Source organism: Magnolia sinica, chromosome 3, assembly GCF_029962835.1.
Source record: "Magnolia sinica isolate HGM2019 chromosome 3, MsV1, whole genome shotgun sequence".
Taxonomy (NCBI): domain Eukaryota; kingdom Viridiplantae; phylum Streptophyta; class Magnoliopsida; order Magnoliales; family Magnoliaceae; genus Magnolia; species Magnolia sinica.
The window spans coordinates 93,278,149-93,303,772 of record NC_080575.1 but is presented as its reverse complement, the minus strand read 5'-3'; the positions used below and the strand labels follow the sequence as shown (position 1 = coordinate 93,303,772).

The window sequence follows — 25,624 nt, the reverse complement described above, 5'->3', positions numbered from 1 at the left end:
GTTTTTCCTCTCAATTTTCCTTCAAGCAGCCGTCAATTGAGACTAATTTCGAAGTATTTAGGAGTATTTGATGAAATGATCATCACATAGGTGGTCTAATTTGGGAAAAATTGGGAAAAAATGACAATTTTCCAATTTCTCCCAAATTGCTTGCAATGTTGCACTCCAAATATGAAATCAAGCATGTATGAGGGCTGATTTACTGATTTGTTAAGTCCTTGTTAATTTTTGGAAAATAAAAATAAATTTTCAATTAATAAATAATAAAAAATTATTGAAATATTAATTTTTTTTTCAAAAATTCCCTTCAAACCAACTGTCAATTGAGACTAATTTTGAAGTATTTGGGAGTGTTTAAACTTTGATGAAACGATCATCACATACACTCTAAATGTTATATATTCAATTTGAATATAGCTTGCATTAGTTCAATTAGACAATGGATAACTTAGGACCCTATACAAAGGAGACCCATTATGTGCACTCCTTCTTTTAGATGTTATGATTTAAAAGTGTGTATTAAGGTCTTTTTTAACAATCCCTGAAGTTTAATTGAAAATTTCAACCATTTTCCCAATGTTTTCTCATGTTTCCCAAAAAGTGCGATAAATTACCTAATATAAACGATATATTCCGTGCGATAACCGATAAATATCTGTATCCCAAGGATGCGATATGTAATGCGATACCGATATTTCGAACACTGATGGTAGCGGAATCCAATTTAGAATTGGAGCAGCTTGATGTGAAGATGACATTCCTTTATGGGAACTTGCAGGAAGTCATTTACATGAGGTAGCCTAAATGATTAAAGAAGCTTGGTAAGGAAGGCAATGCATATAGGTTGAAGAAGTCCTTTTATGGGCTTAAACAGTCTCGAAGGCAATGGTACAAGTGGTTTGATTCCTACATGGTGGAGATTGGCTATATCAGGTGTGAGTATGATTTTTGTATGTATTACAAGGTGCTTGAGGATGGGTCTTACATTCTACCGATGCTTTACGTTGATGATATATTGATTGATATAAATCTTGGATTGGAAAATCTACTGACCTATTTTGGGACTTTTTTTCAGTCAAATGTGGCCCATTGTAGTATTTGTCTTATTAACTGTCTAGTTGTAGTCCACAAATCAAAATAGTAAGATTTTTCTATTAAGAATAGTTTTGTTCACGCAAAATACAACTAGTCTGGATGTCTAAATGATGGCTCGACTTAGTCAAAATCGAAATCCCAGGGATAGCGTGCAAAGTTGCAGATCACTTGGCATAATTCCTGTTGCTACTACTGTGCTTATTGCAAGGAATTATTTCATATGCTTTTAGTGTAAGGCAATCCATACACATGCATCCAGACATTGTAAATGTGGTATATATGTATACCTCATTCCAAACTGTCTTGTTCATGAGCAGCAATGTGCAGTGGTGGTGATAGTGAAGAGTTATAAATGATTCTATGTTTCTCATTGATAGCCATCCATGGATGGTTATTTATTTATTTACTTATTTTTTTAAATGATGTTTCAAATTCAAAAACATGTCCTTCAACCGGTAGGTAAGAATTGTAAGATCGTCCATGATCTGATTTTGGTGTTGTGCTGCATTTAAAGTTGGACCCTTGATTTTGATGCAGGACATGAAAATTAACTATGATATGCAAGATCTCAGGCTTTAGATCAAACTAATTCAGAAACATGCACATAAGATTTCCACATCCCACACGAAAGTTCAAACATTTAAACAAAGGGAATTTGTGCGGGTCTAGGCCTACACAGGGTAGGGCTGGATTAGTAAAATTATGGACCAAACGATATTCAAAGGGAAGTAAAAATCATCGACACATACACAACAATTAGTCCCTAATCCAAGGAATTCACCAATTTCAATTCAGAGAACCTTAGGATAAGATAAGGGGCAAATAAATTAAAAGTAATTCAATCCAGGGTTAGGGTTAGGAAGAATAGGTATAAGAGGAGTAAAATGGTGGAAATATGAACCTGGAGATAGTTCCCGCATGCGGATAGCGGGCCAAGCCCGTCGCATGTGCGAGGGGGCGCCGAACGAGGAAAGCAACTCCTTGGCTCTGGTCGGCCAGGGGAGGGCTTCAAAACTCCCAAGTTTCATGCCGGTCGGACGCACGGTCTGTGCGTGGTGATCCGCTGAAGTTTCAGCCCTCTTGCGGGGCTAGAATCTGGAATTATGCTGTAAAGAGGAAAACTGTTGCAATAAAGGACAGATTTGATGTGTGGATGGTGGTAGGAGATGAAAAATAGAGATGGTAGAGGATGGGGGCGAATCGGGATCGATGTGGCTTCGCACCACGGTAGTTAGCCCTTCGATGAAGGGAGGGCTTCGCACCCAATTGGATTTCCACAACTCGAGAATTCAGAGGAGTAGGAAAATGCAGAATTTTTATTAAGCTTCAATCAGAAAAAAAAAACCTACAAGGGGTGCCTATTTATAGGAAAACCCTATACCCAAAAACTCGCGCCATGTGCGCAACCTATTACTTGGCGATGAAGTAAACAAAAATAAAAACTAATCAAAGAAATCTAAACCATCCATGATACTCTAAATAACATTAATAAGCAAAACCTAAAATATGAGATTAATCAGACTAGTGGGCCACGATCATGAGATCCCATGATGGGCTTTACTTGACTATCGGGCCCACTCCAATGAACCAAAACTCCGTCTTCTAACTAGGAGGCCCTCCCTGGATGTCGTCATCGATCCAGATCAACGGCGGGGCCCTCCTCCTTGCGTACGTACGCCGGGGGGGGGGGGAGGATTAGTATAAACTTATTTGCAACGGGTGTTTATGGTGCTTGCATATATTGTTATATTGTTATCAAAGTGTCATCTTGCATTCAATTTAATCAGTCACAGATTGTTATAGTTATCGGTTATATTTCTTTTAAGTTTTTTGCTGCTTCCGCTTTAATTACTTGTTACTTGCTAGAATGAACAAGTTCTCATTCCATTTTGAAGTTTTTAGGTTCTGGTCTAATATTCATGATGAAATTTCTTACTTTTCTATATCAGAATCTCCTTTTTGCAATTTTCTCATTTTGGGATAGATCATGACATCGTTTTTGTATCCTCTAAAGGTCATCGAGGGCTTTGGTGTGTCTAAAGTCGTTGCCTCTGATCACCCAAATTTTAAGGCTGGTGATTTGGTCTCAGGCATAACTGGGTGGGAAGAGTATACTTTAATTCAAAAGTTTGATCAGTTCAGGAAAATTCAATCCGTGGATATTCCCCTTTCATACCATGTGGGCCTTCTCGGTATGGTATTGTTCTTATGTAATAGGATTCTCTTTATAACATAGTTTTCTATAACCTACATGATTACTCAACTATTATTTATTTTATTTTGCTGACTTGGATTTTTTTTGGTCTTCTTCTAGCTGTTTTGATAACACATGTATCTGCCTTCTCATCAGTTATTTACTCTAGTGGGTTTTTCTGAGAACTTGAGGATTTTGAAAATTTGAGGAGAACTCAATTTTGAATTTGATGAGCTTTATTAGTACTTGATCAAATTCGTTTATAGAGTTCTTAAATTGAGTTTGTTTATTTATTTATTTTGTGTGCGTGTTGAGTTTGTTTCTTTTTATGTGTGCACGCACGCACATGCATGCATGTTCGAATCACATTACTTAAGAGCTCTGGTGGGTTTTCTCAGAACTTGATTGAGGATTTTGAAATTTTGATGAACTTTTTGAGGTACTTCAGCAAACTCGAGCATACTTTAATCTGTCCCCCCTCTGTCTCAACACTATTCGAACTTGGTATTTTGAGGATTTGAAAACACATGAAACGAACTGATCTCTTATGTTTCTCTCAAACTCACTCTCTTAAATTGTTTAGTTCTAAGGTTGGCCATGTAACTTAACAAAAACCATCTTTATATTTAACTTCGGAATAGATGAGATTTTCTGTCAGATGCACTCATAAGATGTCAAATGGCGACTCTGGAATACCTGCTGCATGATTTATCAATCACACACACCCACAAAAGAAAGAAGAAAAAGAAAAATGAAAAATGAAAAGAAAGAAAAAAAAACAGAGAAGATAAGCCTTCCCAGCAGTCTGTGCCGCCATATGATTAATATAAACTAAATTTCATGACGGTATAAAATATGTAAAAGACTATCTCCATAACTACAAACATTTTGGAACTACATATCATATGAATTATATCAGGATACACAAAATAAAAATAAAAAGAAGAAAAAGATTTTTTACTAATAGCCATGACAATGAGTGTCCAACATGTGTTTGTCATGGAAAATTAACAAATCTACACATGACGTGATCTGTCCAAAAAGATGCTCTTACTACACAGCCTGCACTAGTATTGACATATCAGCAACTGGTAATTTAAGTTCGTAGCTACAGTTGGGATTGAGCATATGAACAAATATGTGAGGCTCAACTTCTGATTCTAGAGCTACCAAATGCAGTTGGTAATAGAAATCAGGTTGAATTAGTTTTGACATGCGGGCTTCTAATACAATTCCTCTGAGAGCTTAGGGTCCACTCCTGCTGTTCCATTCAATATCATCTTGTTAAATACTTCAGTAGTTTCTATCTGAGGTGCCGCTCCATCATGGTTTAAAATTTTTTCCCATACGACTTGGTTTCTTCTGTGTCATACTGGTTCCAGTCTGCAATGAACCGAATCACCAGACTGATAATTGACTGAAACTGACCGATACAGGACTGAACAGGATGATTCAGGGCAAATCTTACTAGTTTCAGTCCCCAAGGGAGTCGCACTCCACAACTGCTATTTAGGGCCTGTTTGGGTTATCCTATACCACAGTAAAGGGATGTAAAGAAGTAATTATTTCAAATTTATCATGTTTGTTTAAAGATGTAAATCAGCACGTAATTTGATGGTCAATTGCATATATAAAGGGGAGAGGTAAATGAATGAGTAATCATTACAAGTTTTACATTGTATTTCATTGTAAACCTGCTGTCCAAACATGAGAAAGTATGTTTTCTATATTGATGTGACATTTTAGTAATGGTTAAGTGCAATCATTATGGGTATACCATTTCATATCCAAACACGTGAAAAACGGGTCAAAATACCTTGATATACCAGAGACAAGATTTGATAGGTGTAATCATTACACCTTTACATGCATTTACTGTGGGAATTTGTAATCCAAACATGCCGGGCATGAGCTATGCTTCAACTTCCAAACCCCTCTCGCAGTCTGGCTCCTTCTAGAAACCAATGCTAGGAAAATAATACTTGGAAATCAGTCTTTTTCTTTTTCGTTTTTGTTTCTGAGAAGTTGATTGAATATATGAAAACCAGCCTGACTCTCTGATGGGGACATCAGAGGACCTACTCAAGTGTACCAGAGACGAAGACGATCACCCACATCAGCACAACTTTCTTTGTGGATGGGAGACGAGTTCCAGATGGGGCCAGCCAGGCCATTTTGAAGACCCCACATGCATTGGACGTGCATTAGGAAGACCCCACCTTGGGATGATGCATGTGAGCTGCTTAGGAGACTATATTAGTCATAGGATTTCTATTTCGTGTCGATCCGACCGTTGGATCTTGTCGATTAAGCCATCGGGCCACTAAATCTTTTAGATCTGGGCCCCTTGGACTCTTATCTTGCTTTCTTTATGGTTTTTGATATTTTTAGGAGTTATTTGATGGTTGAGATTGATAATATATATTTTAGTTTTCTTATTTTAAACGATGGACCACTTTACTTAAGTGAGTGACATAGTTGTAATTATGCTGGATTTTAATCCCGAAATTTTTATTATAAAAGCACGGGGGGTTGGGGGAGTTCTAACCCTAGTGGTGTTATTGAGAAGAAAAAAGAAAGAGTGGAGCTCTCTTGTGTGAAAGAATTTTCCTCCTTATTTTCTAGGTTTTTTTTATTAAAAAAAATCCTCCCTTCCAATTAAATTGTGGAAGGGTAGAAGCTTGTTTGGTGATGGATTCCAAGGTACACCCTTCCTCTTCCTTTTCTTTGAAAGGTATTCTCCTCTCTTGTATTCCTCTTTTCCCTTCCATTACAACCTTCTAAACCTTAGATCTTCAACTTCTTATTTTTCCCAATTTCTAAAATACCCAAATTCCAAAATCCCCAATTCCCATGAACCCTAATTCTCCATATTTCAGATTTTCCCCTTCCTAACCCTAATCATAAAACCTACTAGTCATTCCCTTGAGTGTGAAACGTGCTTGCGCTAGATTGGAAGTCCCTACTTCCAACTGGGCCACTCTCGTACTATTTTATATTTTCATACACCGTGTATGTGAAAACCTAGGATCTTCATGTTATAAATCTGAATTTTTGAATCTATTATGAGGATATACTTGATTTTACATGTTGATTGTTGAAATTAATGTGTTATTGATCTCTTATCATGCATCCTAGGATAGTTTCCATCATCCTGCATCAAATTTGATATCAAAGCCTAGGTCTAGCGTAGGGTAGGTGTTCGATAAAATTCCCATCCCCATAGTAGGGCATATAGGTCACATATAGCTTGCTAAATTTTCTGCTTGGGTGTTTCAAAGTCATATATTGTTAGAATTTTCAGATTTAGTGGCTTTAAGACACATAATTGCTGAATTTTCAGTTTTAGCCTTATGAGAATTATTCTAGAGTTGTCATAGGGTTTAAGGCACATAGGGTCATCATATATAAAGTACATGTGCATCATATAGAGTCACATTGGAGGTCATCAAATCTGATTTTCACATCGCATTCATTATATAGTACACACACATGATTTTCACATCGCATTCATCACATTGGACGACCGTGACGACGACTACGACAACCGTGACGACAACGAAGATGACGACGACGACGATGTGTTTCTCGACACGGAGACCAATGTAATTGATTGCGGCGCTCCTCTTTCAGTACCTCATGCATTCTTCTACCATGAAAGCTGGGGACGGGAAAGGCAAAGATTTGGCCATAGAAAGGGCTGAGGAGGGTGGTGATCATGAATGGAGGCATGTTCAGTCTAGGAACAAGAACAGAAGAATCGGGGTTGATGGTCACCGGAAATACGCATCTTACCTGACCCTATTTGTTAAAGGGTACCCCCATGGATGGCTACCTCTCAACCTTGAGAGAGTTTTCGGCCGTGCTAGAGTAGTAATGGACGTAATTATGCCCAGAGACAAGGAGTCCGGTGCATTTCGGGGTTTCTCGCTTATTCGTATGGGCAGCGAGGCGGAGTTGGCCAGGGCGGTGGCCATGTTGCATGGAGTGAGCTACGACGGGAAGAAAATGTTAGTTCAAAGGGCTTGCTATGGACCGGAGTCCTTATTTGCACCTTATTCTCAGTTGCGATCCTCACAGAGAGTGTCGAAATCACCTCATCACAAGGTACCGGTCTCTGCTAATGTCTATACACCTGTGCCTCTTTCCACGGTGCGCTCTTTCAGAGAAGCTCTTTTACAAGATCATGCGGAGACCATTCCGGCATCTCACGAATCAGACGGATCGAAGAAAATCCACCATCTCTCTGACAACGATGAGTCCGCTAATGATCAGTCCGACTGCTCTATCACCGTCGATCAGGAGATTTTTGAGAAGAAGCGTGTAGAATTGATAAGATCGGTGGTGATCAAAACAGCGGAAGGTGCAACCATTCCAGAAGTTAAAGATTGGATTCAACAGTGTTCTGGGGCCCAACTAGGTTTGTCCGAATTCAAAACTTTAGGACACGACATCCTATGGGTTCAAATCTGGCTTGATCACTGCTCCCCATCGATGGCGGAAAGATTGACTGGCGATCGCCCGATCTTGCAAATTATACCATGGGAAGAATTCTCTATGTTTGGCAAAGAAAACATATGGATTCTTATTTAGGATATCCCTCTCGAATGTTGGTACGACAAATTCCTTATCAAAGCTGCTTCCAAAGTGGGATTTCTTCTGGAAATAGATCCGAAAACCAGCCTAGGGACGGAGTTGGGTGTCATTCGCGCTAGAGTGAGAAGGAAGAAGGGAACTCCCCTCCCGGCTCATATCAACGTGAAGATTGACAACCGTACCATCTACCTCCCGGTCCAGAAAGACTCTCCGATATCTTCGCATGCCAGATGGGGGGATGTTTGGAGGGCAAAGGAATCAATATGCCAATCGACAAAGCACAGGTAGCCATTAACGCAAACTGACGGAGCACCACTTGCCTAGACCAGCGGACTACCAGATTTGCGGTGCATCAGCGCCTCTGCAGCGTCTGTACACCGTAGCAGTGAAAGGCCTTTTCACAAAACACGTTGCGATCCTCCAACCCCTTTACCGTCTCTTCTGTCTGACGATATCTCGTCAGTCGGCGCGAAGAGATCCGCGCCCAACCTCCTCCTCCACATGGCCCGGGGGCTACGTCATCATCTCGGCAGACGGACCATCTCTCTCATCAAATGACTTTCGTACTGCCATGTATCAACCCCACCTCTAATCAGCTGACTATTTTCAATTGTGATGACAACAGATCGGAGGGATCTCGGCACGTATCGTCCGAATGCTTGCCCAACATCTCAGATTCGCTGCACGTGACAAAGCATCCCTCATCTCCCAGGCTTACATCCCTCATCGACGTCGGGTCTGTAGAGGCGGGTTCGTTCTCAGCCCATATCCGTCTATCCTCGAGCAAATGGAGATCCCTGAAGGTTTCCGAAATAGTTCCTCTCAACCCTTCCTCCCTGTTTAGTACTCACCCCGTCGGTGGACCTGATAAACCTTCCTTTTCGCATCACCCTGTTTCTCCCTTCCCCCTCCCCCCCTCCCGCTATCAGCCCATACCCACTTTAGAGAATGCTTTTTCGCAAGATGATGCATCAGAATACTTCAGATCTGAATCCCACTCTGTTTCATCCTTGCCCTCCTCCCCTATCCACTCCCCGTCCAAGGAATGGGCTGATCTTAGCCCTATCACGCTTTTTCAAGAAGATGACCCTTCGGAAGTGATCTCAGTTGAACCACTTCAGATGTGCTCAGTTCTTCCTCACCTTCAACATGAAGATCTATCGGTGGTTCCCTCGGAGGGAAAGAACAAAGATCAATTATATAAGAAAATCCATGATAAAAAATGGATTAGAGATGCGGTGGGGAATGTGGGAAGATCATTGGGACTATCATTCGGCAATAGGGATGAAGATTACACGGAACTTTTTCAATTTATTGAGAACAGGGGTAGACCTCTCCCTTCATCTAAAACTCCCATCAGGTAAGCTTCTCGTTCCAACAGTAACAGAGAACTCCTCCGCCTCTAGTCTTCCCCCGCGATTGCTTCCGGCTCATCTTCCAGACGTGGAAGAAAGGGTTCCCAGGGCAGTTTGGTTTCCAAATGATAGTTCTGTCTTGGAATGTGAGAGGAGTTGGCTCCAAGCAGAAGCGAAGCCTGATCAAGACTTTTATCAGGAGAAAGGACCCGGACGTTCTCTGCCTTCAGGAAACAAAAGTCCCGTCTTTCTCGCAGCGCCTTCTGAACACGATATGGGACATACAGGATGCTAGTTTCGTTTCGCTTGATTCTTTGGGATCCTCGGGAGGCATTCTTATTGCCTGGAAATCTTCCAAATGGGATCTGCAGCTATCCTTGTCCGGGGTCTTCTCTAAAGTTGTCATCCTCCAAGATAAGTTCTCTCCTTTTTGTGGTATCGTCATTGCTGTTTATGGTCCTACTAATGCTTCTTGTAGGTCCAACTTTTGGGAAGAACTGACAACCATTAGGCAATCCTTCTCAGGGCCTTGCTGTTTCATGGGTGACTTCAACGTGGCTGCTCGTTTTCCTCAGGAGCATTCTCGCAATAGGCGATTAACTTCTTCCATGCATTCATTTTCCGACTGGATCCAAGCCCAGGAACTCGTTGATCTACCCCTTTCCGGTGCAAAATTCACCTGGACCAACGGTTGAAGAGCCCAAATCCAATCGAGATTAGACAGGTTTCTCATCTCAATGGATTGGATCAACCATTTTCCGTCTTCGGTTCAAATTGCCCTGCCCAGAACGACTTTGGATCACTGCCCCATTCTCCTTTCCGTGATCGATACGGACTAGGGTCCCAAACCTTTCAAGTTCAACCCAGCGTGGCTTCAGATTAAAGGTTTCCGTCAGAAGGTTGTGGACTGGTGGAATTCCTATCCATCCGATGGTTACGCTGGTCATAGGCTTATGTGCAAACTTTGCCTTCCGAAGGATAATTTGAAGGAGTGGAAGAAAGACGAATTTCGGAATAGAGACCGCGAAACTGAGACTTTACTGGATGAGCTTCAACAGATTGACTCTAGCAACGACAGCGATGACATCCCTCTGGAGGTCCTAGCCCGTCGCATTCAGATTATCCAATCAATTTCTTCCAGAGCTCTTGAAGACGAAATTTCTTGGAAGATTAAGTCGAGAGCTATATGGATATCCGAGGGTGACAGGAACACCAAATACTTCCACAGCATTGCTAATATGAGAAGTCGAACAAAAGCTATTCACAACATTGCTGTCAACGGAAGACAGATCGACGATAAAAAGGAAATTGAAGGAACCGTGGTTCTCCATTTCAAATCCCTTCTTTCTTCCGAAGGTTGGTCTAGACCTAGATTGGACGGGATCCACTTCCGCTCCCTTCTTTCTTCGGAAGCTGATAGTCTGGAAGCCCCTTTCACGGTTGAGGAGGTTAAAGCTGCCATTGACGATATGGATAGTGAAAAGGCCCCGGGGCCTGATGGATTTCCAATGTGCTTCTTCCAAGCTTTCTGGGATTCTATTCAGACGGACATCATGAATTTCTTCTACAAGTTCCATGAAAGGGGAAAGCTATCTCAAGGCATTGGTGCCTCGTTCATCGCTTTAATTCCAAAAGTTCAAGGTGCTAATGCTTTTGCAGAGTTTAGGCCTATCAGTCTTATTGGGGGCCCGTATAAAATTCTAGCGAAAGTTCTCTTCCTTCGGCTGCGTTCGGTTATGGATAGGCTCATATCGAACCATCAAAATGCCTTCATCAAAGGCCGACAGATCATAGACGGGGTGTTAATTGCAAATGAAATCCTCCATTTTTGCCATAAGGACGAGGTCAAAGCGGTCTTTTGCAAGCTCGATATAGAAAAAGCCTACGATCACGTCGATTGGGACTTTCTGCAATATATGCTTAATCGCATGGGCTTTGGGGCGAAATGGAGGTCCTGGATGAAGGCCTGTATCGAATCTCCTCGTTTCTCGGTGCTGCTCAATGGTGTTCCGAATGGTTTCTTCACCAGCTCTAGGGGCATTCGACAGGGCGACCCTCTATCTCCGCTCTTATTTCTAATAGTTGCTGAAGGGTTCTCCCAGATGATGCTTAGGGGCCAAGGAGCGGGATTATTCTCTGGAATCTCGATGCCTGAGGTCCAAATCTCGATCACGCATATCCAATTCGCAAACGACACTTTGATTACCTACGAAGTGGATCCGGAAGCAAGCTATCTTTAATCTTCACACCACTTTTAGATGTTTCGAGGAGGTTTCTAGTTTGCGCATTAACATGGGCAAATCCGAAGTGTTTGGGATCAACGTCTCGGACCTGGAGCTTAATTCCTTCGCTCAGATTTTGGGGTGTTCCACCACCTCTCTTCCTACCTTCTTTGTGGGTCTTCTGCTGGCTGTTGGCCCTCCTCCGATATCCATGTGGGACAGGGTGACTGAAAAATTTCAGAGGATGCTCGCCAGATGGAAGTGCAGATATTTGTCAAGGGGGGGGGGGGGGGGGAATCAAAGCAGCTCTCTCCTTCCCATTTATTTTTTCTCCCTTCTCATCTGCCCGCCTGCGGTGTTGTGTAAGATAGACAATCTAAGGAGAGATTTCCTGTGGAGCGGCAAGGAAAATCAGAAGAAATACCACCTTTTGGACCACCTTTTGGACTGGCAAGAAGTCTGCAAACATTTCAGAAATCGAGGTGCTAGTGTTATAAATTTGAAGGTCATGAACAAGGCCTTGTTGGGAAAGTGGACCTGGAGGCTGGGCTCCGAATCGGAAGCATTATGGAATCTTATCATTAAAGGAAAATATGGCTCGTCTTCGGGAGGTTGGTGGACAAGGGATTCCACAACTTATAGAGCTTCCATCTGGAAAGGCATTCTTCGTCACAAAAAGGCGGTCACTGATAACATCGCTTTCCAACTTGGGAATGGAGCGGCTATTAGATTCTAGGAGGACCAATAGATTGGGGACAGGTCCTTGAAGGAATGTTTCCCTTCAATCTACCCCCTGGCCGATTCTAGAAACAGGCCTATAAACAGTTTTTACCCCATCGACGACTCTGGAATTGTTTGGGATATTAGGTGTTGTAGAAACCTTCACGATTGGGAGATGTCACATTATGCTGACCTCCTCTCCTGTATCTTTAGGGTCAACCTATCCTCGTCTGAACCCGATAAAATCATTTGGACCAAAGACAAATCCTCCAATTTCTCCGTCAAATCCCTTTACTACATATTGGCCCAGTGCCATATCCAAAATTCGATGGCCTCCCCTTTCATCTGGAGATACCCACCCCCCCTAAATACTTATGCTTTGGTTGGCTAGCTTCTAGAAATCAGATTCTCACAGTGGACAACCTTAAGAGGAGAGGAATGCAGCTTGCCAACATATGTCTGTGTTGCATGGAAAGTGAGGAATCGGTCGATCACCTTCTCGTCCATTGCCCGCTCGTATCTCAGATTCGTCACGAATTTTTCTCCCGCTTCAGTGTCCTTGGGTGTGTGCCCTCTTCAGCCCCCTCTCTTCTCGCTTACTGGGGAAGGTCAGATCCAAGGTTTGGAAAACGGCCATTCTGGCTATCTGGTGGTCCGTCTGGAAGGAAAGAAATGAGCGATGCTTCAACAACGTACAGGCTTCGGCAACGACTGTGGGATCGAAAGCAAAAAATCTTTTAATCGAATGGGCTTTGAATGTGCCTATCTTCTCTGGCTTTGATTTTCTATTTCTAGGCTTATAGCTTTCTTCTTTCTGCTCTCGGTTTTTGCTTTCTCAGCAGTCGGTGTTGTCTCCTTTTTTTTTTTTTTTCGTGTTTTAATATATTTTAGTTTTCTTTAAATATATATATATATATATATATATATATATATATATATATATATATATATATATATATATATATATACACACACATCTAGATTGTCTCTCATTAGGGTCATTTAGTGTATGTAAACGCGAACAGGTCGTGGTTTTGGTCTATTCCCCACCATGAATCCGGATCAGATTGCCGAGGCTCTCGAAAAGATTAACCGCCGTTTGATGGCCATTGAGACACACAATAAGACAACTGCCGCACAATTGACTGCTAGTGACTAACGTATCACGCGGCTAGAGGCTACCTCTCACGATACCCACGTCACTGGGGAAGACCACTAGTCTCAGGCAGGAGAGCCAACAGATGAGGACCCAGTTGAGCAAGGTCCAGTCCCAGTAGAACCCATTAGGGGTCGTAATAGGACCGTTGGTCAGGAAGTAGGTCATGTAGGACCGCGTGCTCATGCGCCTCGTAGAGAGTCGCGAGATCCTTATGACCCTGAGGATAGGGTTATGAAGAGCGTCAAAGTCGATGCTCCCAGTTTTGATGGTCGCTTGAACGCGAAGCATTTCCTTGACTGGCTAGCTGACATGGACCACTTCTTTAAGTGGCATGATATGTCAGATCACCGTTGAACGAGGTTCGCTAAGATGAAGTTGACGGGTCAAGCCAAGTTGTTTTGGACCAATACAGAACGGAAGGCAGAGTGGCGTGGAGATGTACCCATTACATCATGGGTTGGGATGAAAGAACTTAAAGAAAAATATGTCCCTGCTCTCCGACCGTGATCGTCTTTTGGACCAGTGGCAGTCCTTGAGGCAAGGGTCGATGTCTGTATCGGATTACATCGAGAAATTTGAGGAGTACATGATGCGATGTGATGTCGATGAGTTCTTTGCTGTGACCCTGTCTCGTTTTAGGACGGGCTTGCGCCCTGAGATTAGGCGTAAGCTCATCCCTCGTGATGTTGGTACACAAGAGGAGGCCTACCTTAGGGTAGAGGAGCTTGAGCGATACCTAGTGCAACTGACCATGAGGCAGTTTGGGTCTCGTGATTCCAATGGTCGGGTTGCTCCTCAGGGAGCCAAACCTAACCTTAGGAGCTAGACCAAAGCCCCAACTAGTGCTTCCACCTATAACAGAGATGTTAAAGGTAGGGATCTAGTCAGCGCTAATTCGAAGGGAAGTGAGCACATGCAGTGTTTCTGTTGTAATGGTCATGGTTACCTCGTAAAGGAATGCCCAAACAAAGAAAGAGGTAAAGCTCTTATGATAGATGAGGCAAATGAGAATGACAGGGACAATTGCAACGTAGAGGATCACGAGCCTGATATTGGTGCTAGCGATGAGGAGTTTGATGATCAGGAGATCCACCCTCTCACAGTAGTCAGATGCGCCTTTACCCAAGCTAAAGAAAATGATGATTGGTGCAGGAATACGATCTTTTACGCTTATACCATGTGTGGAGAAAAGAATTGTAAAGTGATCGTGGACAGTGGCAGTTGTGCCAACGTGGTCTCTACTAGCACAGTGAGTCGACTGGGCTTGAAAGCTGAGTCTCACCCTCAACCCTACAGAGTGTCGTGGGTTGATGAGTCCTCCATTCCGGTCTCACAGCAATGTTGTATCCCCATCCAGTTTGGGTTATATAAGGATTCGCTGTGGTGTGATGCGGTTCCCATGGATGTCGGCCACATCATCTTGGGTAGGCTCTGGTTATTTGACTTGGATGTTATAATATTTGGTCGCTTAAATATTTGCACATTCATGTTTGAGGGGAAGAAAATTAGGTTGAATCCCCTTGCACCTAAGAGCATATCGGGAAAGAAGGAGATCACCAAGAAGGGTGATCCTGGAACTTCGAGGAAGTCCAAGCCTGAGTCTCTTCATATTATTAATGCAAGAGAATTCGAAAGAGAGATTAGGGAGGATTCAGAGGTGTATGCCATCGTGGTTAGAGAGGCTTCACCCCAAGTTGGTGTAGAGTTGCCTAGTGAGGTGATTTCGGTGATGGATGAGTTCAGTGATGTCTTTCCTGACGACCTTCCAAATGAGCTTCCACCTATGAGGGACATCCAGCATGCCATTGATGTAGTCCCAGGGTCGACTCTCCCAAACCTTCCTCATTATAGAATGAACCCCACAGAGCATGCGGAACTCAAGAAGCAACTTGATGAGCTTCTTAGGAAAGGGTTCATTTAGGAGAGCATGAGTCCATGTGTCGTGCCCACCCTTCTGACGCCCAAGAAGGATGGCACATGGTGTGTGTGTGTGGATAGCAGGGCCATCAACAAGATTACCATTAAGTATCGGTTTCCTATACCGCGTCTTGACGATATGTTGGACACAATGGCCAATGCCACAATTTTCTCCAAAATAGACCTCAAGAGTGGGTATCACCAAATCCGTATTCACCTATGTGATGAGTGGAAAACGGCCTTCAAGACAAAGGATGGGTTGTACGAGTGGCTAGTCATGCCTTTTGGATTGACCAATGCCCCAAGTACATTTATGTGAATAATGCCCCAAGTGTTGAGACCCTTTCATGGGGAAGTTCCTAGTCATGTACTTTGACAACATCCTTATTTATAGTAGCATGACTAGGGAACATCACCTCTACCATTTGAGGCAAGCGTGTGGGATCCTTAGGGCAAAGAAGTTATATGCTAACCTCAAGACATGTTCGTTTTTGTCTAGTAGTGTCATTTTCATAGGTTTTATCATGTCATCTGATGCATATCTGCGAATCCTGCGAAAGTCAAGGTCATAGTCAATTGGCTTGAGCCGCGCAATATTCATGAAGTTCGTAGCTTCCATAGCTTAGCCACCTTTTATAGACAGTTCATAAGAGGGTTTAGCTCAATCATGGCTCCCATTACCAACTGCATTAAAAAAGGAGAGTTCCAATGGACTAAAGAAACCTCGGGGGCGTTCAAGGAGATTAAGGTCAAGATGATTAAAGCTCCTGTCATGCGACTTCCAAATTTTTCCAAGGCCCTTGAGGTCACTTGTGATGCATCTGGCGTAGGTATAGGTGGAGTGCTTAGTCAAGAAGAGCACCCTATCGCTTTCTTTAGCGAAAAACTGAATGAAGCGAAACAAAAGTATTCCATCTATGACAAGGAATTCTATGCGGTAGTGCAGTCATTGCGCCATTGGCGACATTATCTATTACCGCACGGTTCATTAGAGGGTTTAGTTCCATCATGGCTCCCATTACCGTTTGCATTAAAAAAGGGGAGTTCCAATGGACTAAAGCAGCCTCTAGGGCATTTAAGGAGATTAAGGTCAAGATGATTGAAGCTCCTGTCATGCGACTTTCAGATTTTTCCAAGGCTTTTGAGGTCACTTGTGATGCTTCTGGTGTAGGTATAGATGGAGTGCTTAGTCAGGAAGGGCACCCTGTCGCTTTCTTTAGTGAAAAACTAAATGAAGCGAAACAAAAGTATTCTACCAATGACGAGAAATTCTGTGGTGTAGTCCTTGCGTCATTGGCGACATTATCTATCGCCGCAAGAATTCTTCTTATTCTCTGACCATGAGGCTTTGCGTTATCTCAACTTGCAAAAAGAAGTTGAACCCGAGGCATGCCAAGTGGGTCCAATTTCTCCAAGAGTACACTTTTGTGTTGAATCAGTAGGTCGGGGTTAAGAATAAACATGTTGATGTGTTGAGTCGTAGGGTTGCGTTACTCCACTCCATGAGCGTCGTAGTCACTGGGTTTAAGTGTTTAAAGGAAGATTATCCTAGTTGCCCAAATTTTGGAGAGGTGTACGTATCGTTATTAGATGGTCAGTCTAGGGGTAGTAGTGAGTTTGTCCTAGTTAGTGAGTTTTTGTTTAGAGGTGATAGATTGTGTATACCCCGTACATCGCTACATGACTTTCTTGTCTGGGAACTTCATGCTGGAGGGGTAGCAGGTCATTTTGGGCGTGACAAGACTATTGCCCTTATAGAAGAGCACTTTTACTGGCCAAGTCTCAAGCGAGATGTGGCTAATATCATAGGGCAATGTAGGACTTGTCAGCTGGTAAAGCAGAGGAAGCAGAACACAGGTTTATATACACCTTTGCCAGTCCCCCACGCCCCATGGGTTGATATTAGCATGGATTTCGTGCTTGGGCTCCCCAAGACGATTAAAAAGCATGATTCCATTTTTGTAGTTGTGGACCGTTTTTGGAAAATGGCTCACTTTCTCTCATGTTCTAAAACGTCTAATGCCACTAACGTGGCGAAGATATTCTTTGAGGAGATAGTTCATCTATATGGTTTGCCGAAAATCATTGTGTCAGATCGAGATGTACGGTTTATGAGTTATTTTTGGAAAACTTTATGGCACGTGATGGGGCCTAAGTTACAGTTCTCTTTGGCATACCATTCTCAAACTGATGGTCATACGGAGGTTGTCAATCGAAGTTTAGGAAATCTGCAACGATGCTTACTGGGAGACCATATTCGGACCTGGGATGTGGTTTTGCCTTAACCGAGTTTGCATACAACAATTCCATCAATAGGTCCACAGGAATGAGTCTATTTGAGAGAGTATTTGGGTACAAGCCTAGAACGCCTATAGATCTCATACCCATGTATGTTTCTCATACGCCATCTGAATCTGCAGATGCATTTGCGCGGTATATTCATGATTTGCATAGTAAGATCAAGAAGTACATTAATGCTAGCAATCAACATTATAAAATCTCTGTAGATTCACATCGTAGGTTTAAGGAGTTTCAGTTGGGTGACTATGTGATGGTCCGCATTAGGCCTGAATGATTCCCACAGGGAACCATGAGGAAATTACATACCCGTAGTGCAGGTCCATATAAAATTTTGACAACAGTTGGCCCTAATGCATATGTGGTGGATCTTCCATCTGACATGGCCATTAGTGCAACATTCAACGTGGAGGACCTTGTGCCTTGTGATGGACCCACACAATTATCTTCTATCCCTCCTGCAAACCATTCTCCTATCCCAGATGATGGTGTCCCTGACCCTGTCCCCAACCCATGTGATGCAGGACAATTAACCACTTGCTCTAAAAGCTCGAACTGTTAGAGTATGGCGAATTAATCCCTTTACTCATAGCCCAAGCCTCACATCGCATGGGTTAGGACCTCACCCGAAACCCCTTCGTGGGCCCTAAATCACATGGGTCACCCACCCCGAGTGTGTCCCCGCATCCCACGGGCTACCCCACTCAAGCCTGGTGTGAAATGTGCATTAATCACCCTCGGTGAGGAGTCTCGAACACGAGACCTCTTCCGTGGGCCGTACCCACCCCAAGTGTGCCCCTGCACCCCACAAGCGACCCTACTCGAGCCCGGTATGAAAATGCCCCTGCATTAATCACCCCTAGTGAGGAGTCTCGAACACGAGACCACCTGCTCTGATACCAATTTGATGCAGGACATGAAATTCAGATATGATGTGCAAGATTTCAGGCTTAAGATCATACTAATTCAAAACAATCCATATTAAAATTCCACATCCCACACAAAAGTCCAAACATTCAATTAAGGGGAATTTGTGCGGGTCCAGGCCGACACATGTTAGGGCTGGATCAATAAAAATTATGAACCAAACTATACTCAAAGGGAGATAGAATTCATCCACACATGTACAGTAATCAGTCCCTGATCCAAGGGATTCACCAATTTCAATTCAAGGAACCCTAGGGTGAGAAAATGGGCAAATAAATTAAGGATAATGCAATCTAGGGTTAGAATTTATGAAAACATGGTATGAGAGGGTAAAATAAGAAAACCTGAACCGGAAAACAGTTCTCGCGCGCGGACAACAATAATGGCCCAGACGCACGTGTGTGATCATGGTCGCACGTGTGTGGGGCCCAATATTCAGAAAAAGGCCACCTTGGCCCTGGTCGGCCAGGGATGGACTCCAAAACCCCCAAATCTCAGCTCGATCCGATGCACGGTTTGTGCGTGGTGCTCCGCCGAAGTTTCAGCCCTCCTGCAGGGCCAGATTCTGGAAATCTGCTGTAGAGAGAAAAACGGCTGCAACTATTGATGGATTTGCAGATGGAATGCTTGTAGGAGAAGAGAAATATGGATGGAAGAAGGTGGGGGCGAATCGGGATAGATGTGGCTTCGCACCACGGTAGTTAGCCCTTCAAAGAAGGGAGGGCTTCGCACCCAATTAGGTTTTCATAACTCGGAAAGGAACGGGAAAACGCAACAATTTTTTATTAATCTTCATTTAATCAAAAGAACTACAAGGGGTGCCTATTTATAAGAAAACTCTATACCCCAAAACTCGCGCCATATGCGCAACCTATTACTTGGCGATGAAGTAAACCAAAATAAAAACTAATCAAAGAAATCTAAAGCATTCATGATATTTTAAATAACATAAATAATCAAAACCTAAAATATGAAATCAATCCGACTAGTGGGCCACGATCATGAGATCCCATAATTAGCTTTTGATGGGGACATCACGCTGTCCATACGCGCACGCACACCACCTCTCTCCTCATGTACGTACGAAGGAGGGCCCCACCGTCGATCTGGCTTGATGACGACGTCCATGGAGGGCCTCCTAGTTAGAAGATGAAGTTTTGATTTAAAAGAGTGGGCCCAATAGTCAAGAAAAGCTGATCATGAGATCTCATGATCATGGCCCACTAGTCGGATTGATTTCATATTTTAGGTGTTGATTATTTATGTTATTTAGAATATCATGAACGCTGTAGATTTCTTTGATTAGTTTTTATTTTGGTTTACTTCATCGCCAAGTAATAGGTTGCGTACATGACGCGAGTTTGGGATATAGAGTTTTCTTATAAATAGGCACCCCTTGTAGTTCTTTTGATTAAATGAAGATTAATAAAAAGTTGCTGCGTTCAATGTTGTCAAATAGCATATGCGATCCTGTGCGATTGCATATGCGTGTGCGCATATGTGATCGCACAGTCGCATATATATTTTTTTTCCGCATTTTTTCAAAAAATTTAAAAAAAATTAGAAAAATCAGAAAAAATTCAAAAAAAAAAATCAGAAAAATCAAAATAAATTATTATATGTCATTGGGACATGAAATACATTTAATTTAAGTAAAAAAAAAAAAAAACCATACTCCATACATGATACATGCATCATACATTTACAATTTAGTAATTTACAAATTACAATATAGTTAACTTCTTAAATGATCTTAACATTAACAATTAACATTTTAGTTAGTACTAGTAGTTATATACTTGCATTTAACAAATAACAATAACAAATATCAAATATCAAATATCAAATATCCATATTCAACATTCAACACTACATGTACATGATAGTGATACAAATACAATACATAATATATCAAGTTATTAATGATTCAATATCAAGTTATCAATAAACAATCGACAATATCAACACACTTAGACTTATGAGACAAGACAACCATTAAACAAAATTAAGAAGTTATTTATTTATTATTTATCTAATCATTAATCAATAATCATGATATACATTGATCTAGCATCCATTGTGGCACATCACCACCAAGTCCACCACCACCACCACCATCATCATCATCATCATTCGAGTCATCTCCTTCTTCTACATACACTTCTTCTTCTTCCGTTTCTTCGTCATCTGTACGTACTAATACTTCATCAACATCCAATGGTGGATGATCTTCAATTTGATCATCATTATCACCTTCTCCTTCTTCAATCTCCTCAATCTCATCAACGGGTTGACGACTACTACTCGCCCCCCGGCTTTCCCCCGTCCTTCGCCTTCGAGTGGTACTACTACCTTCACCAGGTGTCAATCCATATGCGGCATCTTCAACTTATGCCCATGTCAGATCCTCTCCAGCAAATACCGAGTCCTCCGTCTCTACGAGCCACTCGTTATCTGCATCCAACTCATCTAAGCAGATAGGGTCAAAGAAGCTGGGCTTTTCTTTCCTACTTTGAAATCGTTCTCACAATTTTTGATTGTATTGAACGAAAACCAAGTCGTTGAGCTTTTTTTACTCAAGGCGATTCCTTTTCTTGGTATGAATCTGCAAGAAAGAAAGCGCATTTGGCATTAGCTATTTAGGTAATTAATTTAGCTTAGGCCACTAAAAAATTAAAGTTTACAAAAAAGCAAAACAATTACTAAACAATCTAAACTTTTACTTACCAACTCGAACGTGCTCCAATTGCGCTCGCAACCACTGGCAGAACACGTGAGTCTAAGAATCTTCATAGCCAGCTTCTTTAGAGCTTGATCCTTCCTGTTCGGGTCCACTCCATAGGCAGCTTACTAGTCAGCTGAGAAAAACAGTTTAAGTATAAGTTAGAATCGTTAGATCTCTTAGAGACACTTTGTAGAAAAACTTTTTGTAAGAGTTCATTACACAGTTGACATGCCTACACTAACATAGTAACATTCATTCATAGAAGTACTTACTAGGTAATTTCATTGTTCGATGTCTTATTACAATATCCCTTGAGAATATTCCTTTACTTTTTGTGCAGAAGTCCAGGAAAGTTAAGATCTTGTCCTGTTCTCCTCTATCTGGAATCATTCTTTCCAAGACATCAATAAATCCAACCATATGCATAGTTAGTGCTTCTGCTGGATCAGCAGAAGCGAATAAATAGGCTGGGTTAAGGATGTAAGCAGCCGAATACAATGAGGATGACATTTGGCTGCCCCATCTTTTATCTATAATATCTAAAATTGGCCTATAATCATGGTCTCTATAGTTAAAATGGTCCATGATCTTATTTTTTGCCCTTTTCATCGCATCATACATGTAGCCCATTGCAGGCTTCTCATCCCCGTCTACCAATCGCAACACAGAGACTAAGGGCTCGGATGATTTTAGCGCCTTTACCACCTGAGTCCAAAAACTTTGAGAAAGAATTGTTTGTTGAACCCGTTTTCCGTCAGCCTTCTTTGACCAAGGCCCACTTGTAAAATTGGCTGACACTACAAAGCTTCTAAGTTCTGATTTCTTTGCATCTAGCCTTTGTAGTGTTAAAAAGGCTGTAGCGAAACGGGTGACTGCTGGACGTAGCAAGTTATCCCCAATGTGTTTTCTCATTCGACTGAGAAGAAGGGCGTGTTTGTACATAAAGATCATGATTCTTCTAGCCCTTGCAATCACGTTTATAAATAATCTACATATATCTTCTAACATAAGATCAATACAATGGCCCGCACAAGGGGTCCAAAATAAACGTCGCCTCTTCTCCATAAGAAGACGACCGACCATTACATACGAGACTGCGTTATCTGTAATTACTTGTACAACGTAGTCTTTACCTATTTCTTCAACTACACTATCTAGTAAGTTAAACAAATATTCTCCTGTGTGTGAATGACCCGACGCATCCACTTACTTCAAGAACATTGTCCCAGCTGGACAATTTACCAAAAAGTTAATGAGAGACCGACCGGATCTATTGGTCTATCCATCGGCCATTAGTGAACAACCATATATTTTCCATGATTCTCTATATTCAGCTATGAAGGATTGTGCATATTCAACTTCAGTTTTTAGGCATGTTTCCCTCATTTCATGATATGAAGGAGGTTTAAGCCCATGTCCAAATTGACCTATAGCCTCAATCATTACCTTGAACTTTTCGATTTAATGGCGTTGAAAGCAACGCCGGTTTGGTAAAACCACTTAACAATATATTGAATTGTGGTTTTCCTATCTTTTTGTTTATACCGGTTCTCTAAAGTTGTTTGAGCTGGCCCTTTCCCGCTACCCCTTTGGTCGACCACATCCTCGGGGTGTGGTCTACACCATCTATCTATGGGCCCATGCCCTCGGGCTCTTTTCGATGGTTGTACTTGTGGTCTAGACCGGCCTATTGAAGTAGGGGGAGTGAGACTAGCTTCATCTACATTAACTACATTTATATCTTCATATGCATCTTGTTCCATATATTCCTCCTAACGTAGGGCACTATCGCATTTCTTTCTTGGTTGTTTTTCCATATACTCCACGATCTCCCTTCGGATTTCTGGAGTAATTTTGTCCCATGCTTTTGCATTTGACCCCAGTAAATGTGCAAGGTGTTGCTTGTGCCTTGCAATGCCACCGGAACTCACAAACCTACATAACTCACATACTATGTGAGTTTTTTCGGTAGCACTACGGTAGTGCCGATACTTCCAACCCGGGTCATTCGACTTGGGCTTCAAAGAGGAAGATTGGGAAGACATTATGATGGTGGATAGTGGTAGTGTGTGTATTATTAGCACTAAAAAGTAACTAGCTAGCTGCTAACTAGAAACTAGAAAGTAAACTACAAATAAAAAGAGAAGTAAAGTAAGAGACTAAGAAGTATAAGAAGAAGAACTAAGAAGTAAGAAAGAAGTAGATCTAAGAGACTAAGAGAGTAAGTAAGAGTAAAGACTAAAGAGCCTAAAGAGATGGGACTTGGGGGGGGGGGGGGGGGGAGTGAGAGAGAGAGAGTTACATTAAAGAAGTAGATCTAAGAGACTAAGAGAGTAAGTAAGAGTAAAGACTAAAGAGCCTAAAGAGATGGGGGAGAGAGAGAGAGAGAGAGAGAGAGAGAGAGAGAGAGAGTTGAGTTACACTTGTTGATCTAAGAGACTAAGAGAGTAAGTAAGAGTAAAGACTAAAGAGTAAAGACTAAAGAGCCTAATGAGATGGGACTTGGGAGAGAGAGAGAGAGAGAGAGTTACACACTTACACTTACACACACACTTACACTTGTAGAAACTAGAAAGGGAAGGGAGAAGAAGAGGGAGAGAGAGAGTTGAGTTACACTTGCACACTTACACTTGTAGAAAGGGAGAATAAGAGGGAAAAGAAAATGAGAAAAAGAGAGAGTTGAGTTAGACACTTAAACTTGTAGAAAGAGAAGGAGAGAGAGAGAGAGAGAGAGAGAGAGAGAGAGAGAGAGAGAGAGAGATTTACACACAAATAAAAGTAAAATTACAAATGTAACAACTAACAAATCTAAGAGAGAGAGAGAGAGAGAGAGAGAGAGATTTACACACAAATAAAAGTAAAATTACAAATGTAACAACTAACAAATCTAAGAGAGAGAGAGAGAGAGAGAGAGAGAGAGAGAGAGAGATTTACACACAAATAAAAGTAAAATTACAAATGTAACAACTAACAAATCTAAAAGAGGTTCTCAACTTCAAATCTTATTGTAACTTGTAGTCTTGTACTTGTAATCTTGAAATCTTGTTGTAACTTGTTGTAAGTTGTAACTTGTACTTGTAAGTTGTAAGTTGTAACTTGTAAGATGTAACTTGTAGTCTTGTAATGTAAGTTGTAACTTGTCACTTGTAAGTTGTAACAACTAACAATTAACATAGTAAGTAACAACTAACAAATCAATTAACAAACAAAATATATATATATATAAAATGATAGAAAGAAGTTGTTAGAAACTTAGAATTAGAAACTTAGAACTTAGAAGTTAGAAGTTAGAACTTAGAAAACTTAGTGGATGGAGATTGGCGAGGATTAGAGGAGTGAGGAGTCTCTTGACTCTTGTCTTGACTCTTGATCTTGAATCTTGAATCTTAAATATGGATGGTATGAATGATGTATCATGTATCATGTATCATGTATCTTGGATTCTTCAATCTTGATTTTTGATTCTTGAAAGTTGAAAGAAAAGAAAAGAAATATAGAAATGGAATATGGATGGAGAGGAGTGGATGGAATGTAGAATGTAGATTGTAAAATGTAAAGTGCTTGGAAAGAGAGGATGTAGTAAGAGATATAGAGAGAGAGAGTTTGAGCTTTTTTTGTAAGTAGGAATGCTTAGAATGCATATATATAGAGTAAAAATCCGGATTTTAAAAAAAAGGTCAAAAAATAGTCAGAAATCTGACCGTTGGCCAGTATGCGATCGCATATGCAGTATGCGATCGCATATACTAGCACATGTGGCATATGCGATCGCATGTGCAGGGATTGCATATGCCACTGCCGCATATGCGATCGGGCCAAATATATGCGCATTTGCGATCGCATATTCGCACATGCGACCGCAAATGACAACAATGGCTGTGTTTTCCCGCTCCTTTCCGAGTTATGAAAACCTAATTGGGTGCGAAGCCCTCCCTTCTTCGAAGGGCTAACTACCGTGGTGCGAAGCCACATCTATCCCGATTTGCCCCCACCTTCTTCCATCCATATTTCTCTTCTCCTACAAGCATTCCATCTGTAAATTAATCAATAGTTGCAGCCGTTTTTCTCTCTACAACAGATTTCCAGAATCTGGGCCTGCAGGAGGGCTGAAGCTTCGGCGGAGCACCACACAAGAACTGTGCATCGGATCGAGCTGAGATTTGGGGGTTTTGGAGTCCATCCCTGGCCGACTAGGGCCAAGGTCGCCTTTTTTTAAATATTAAGCCCCACACACGTGCGGTCGTGATCACACGCACGTGCGTCTGGCCATTGTTGCCGTCCGCACGCAGGAACTGTTTTCCAGTTCAATTTTTCTTCTTATTTTACCCTCTCATACCAGTTTTTCATAAACCCTAACCCTAGATTACATTATCCTTAATTTATTTGCCCATTTTCTCACCCTAGGGTTCCTTGAAT

General features: G+C 41.8%; 1 protein-coding gene and 1 long non-coding RNA gene across 2 annotated transcripts in view; one reads left to right on the top strand and one right to left on the bottom strand.

Annotated features, from left to right (window-relative positions):
* Window positions 1-25,624, top strand: part of LOC131240259 (2-alkenal reductase (NADP(+)-dependent)-like) — a 43,476-nt gene that overhangs the window by 5,573 nt on the left and 12,279 nt on the right. Inside the window, exon 2 of the mRNA XM_058238381.1 lies at window positions 3,110-3,287. Coding sequence (XP_058094364.1) covers window positions 3,110-3,287 — 178 coding nt within the window. The remainder of the gene's footprint in view (window positions 1-3,109; window positions 3,288-25,624) is intronic.
* LOC131240260 (uncharacterized) lies at window positions 20,532-22,123 on the bottom strand. The gene is made up of 3 exons (XR_009168685.1): window positions 21,481-22,123; window positions 21,211-21,341; window positions 20,532-21,088 (listed from the first exon to the last, which is right to left on the bottom strand). It is a non-coding gene; the product is annotated as an uncharacterized LOC131240260 (long non-coding RNA).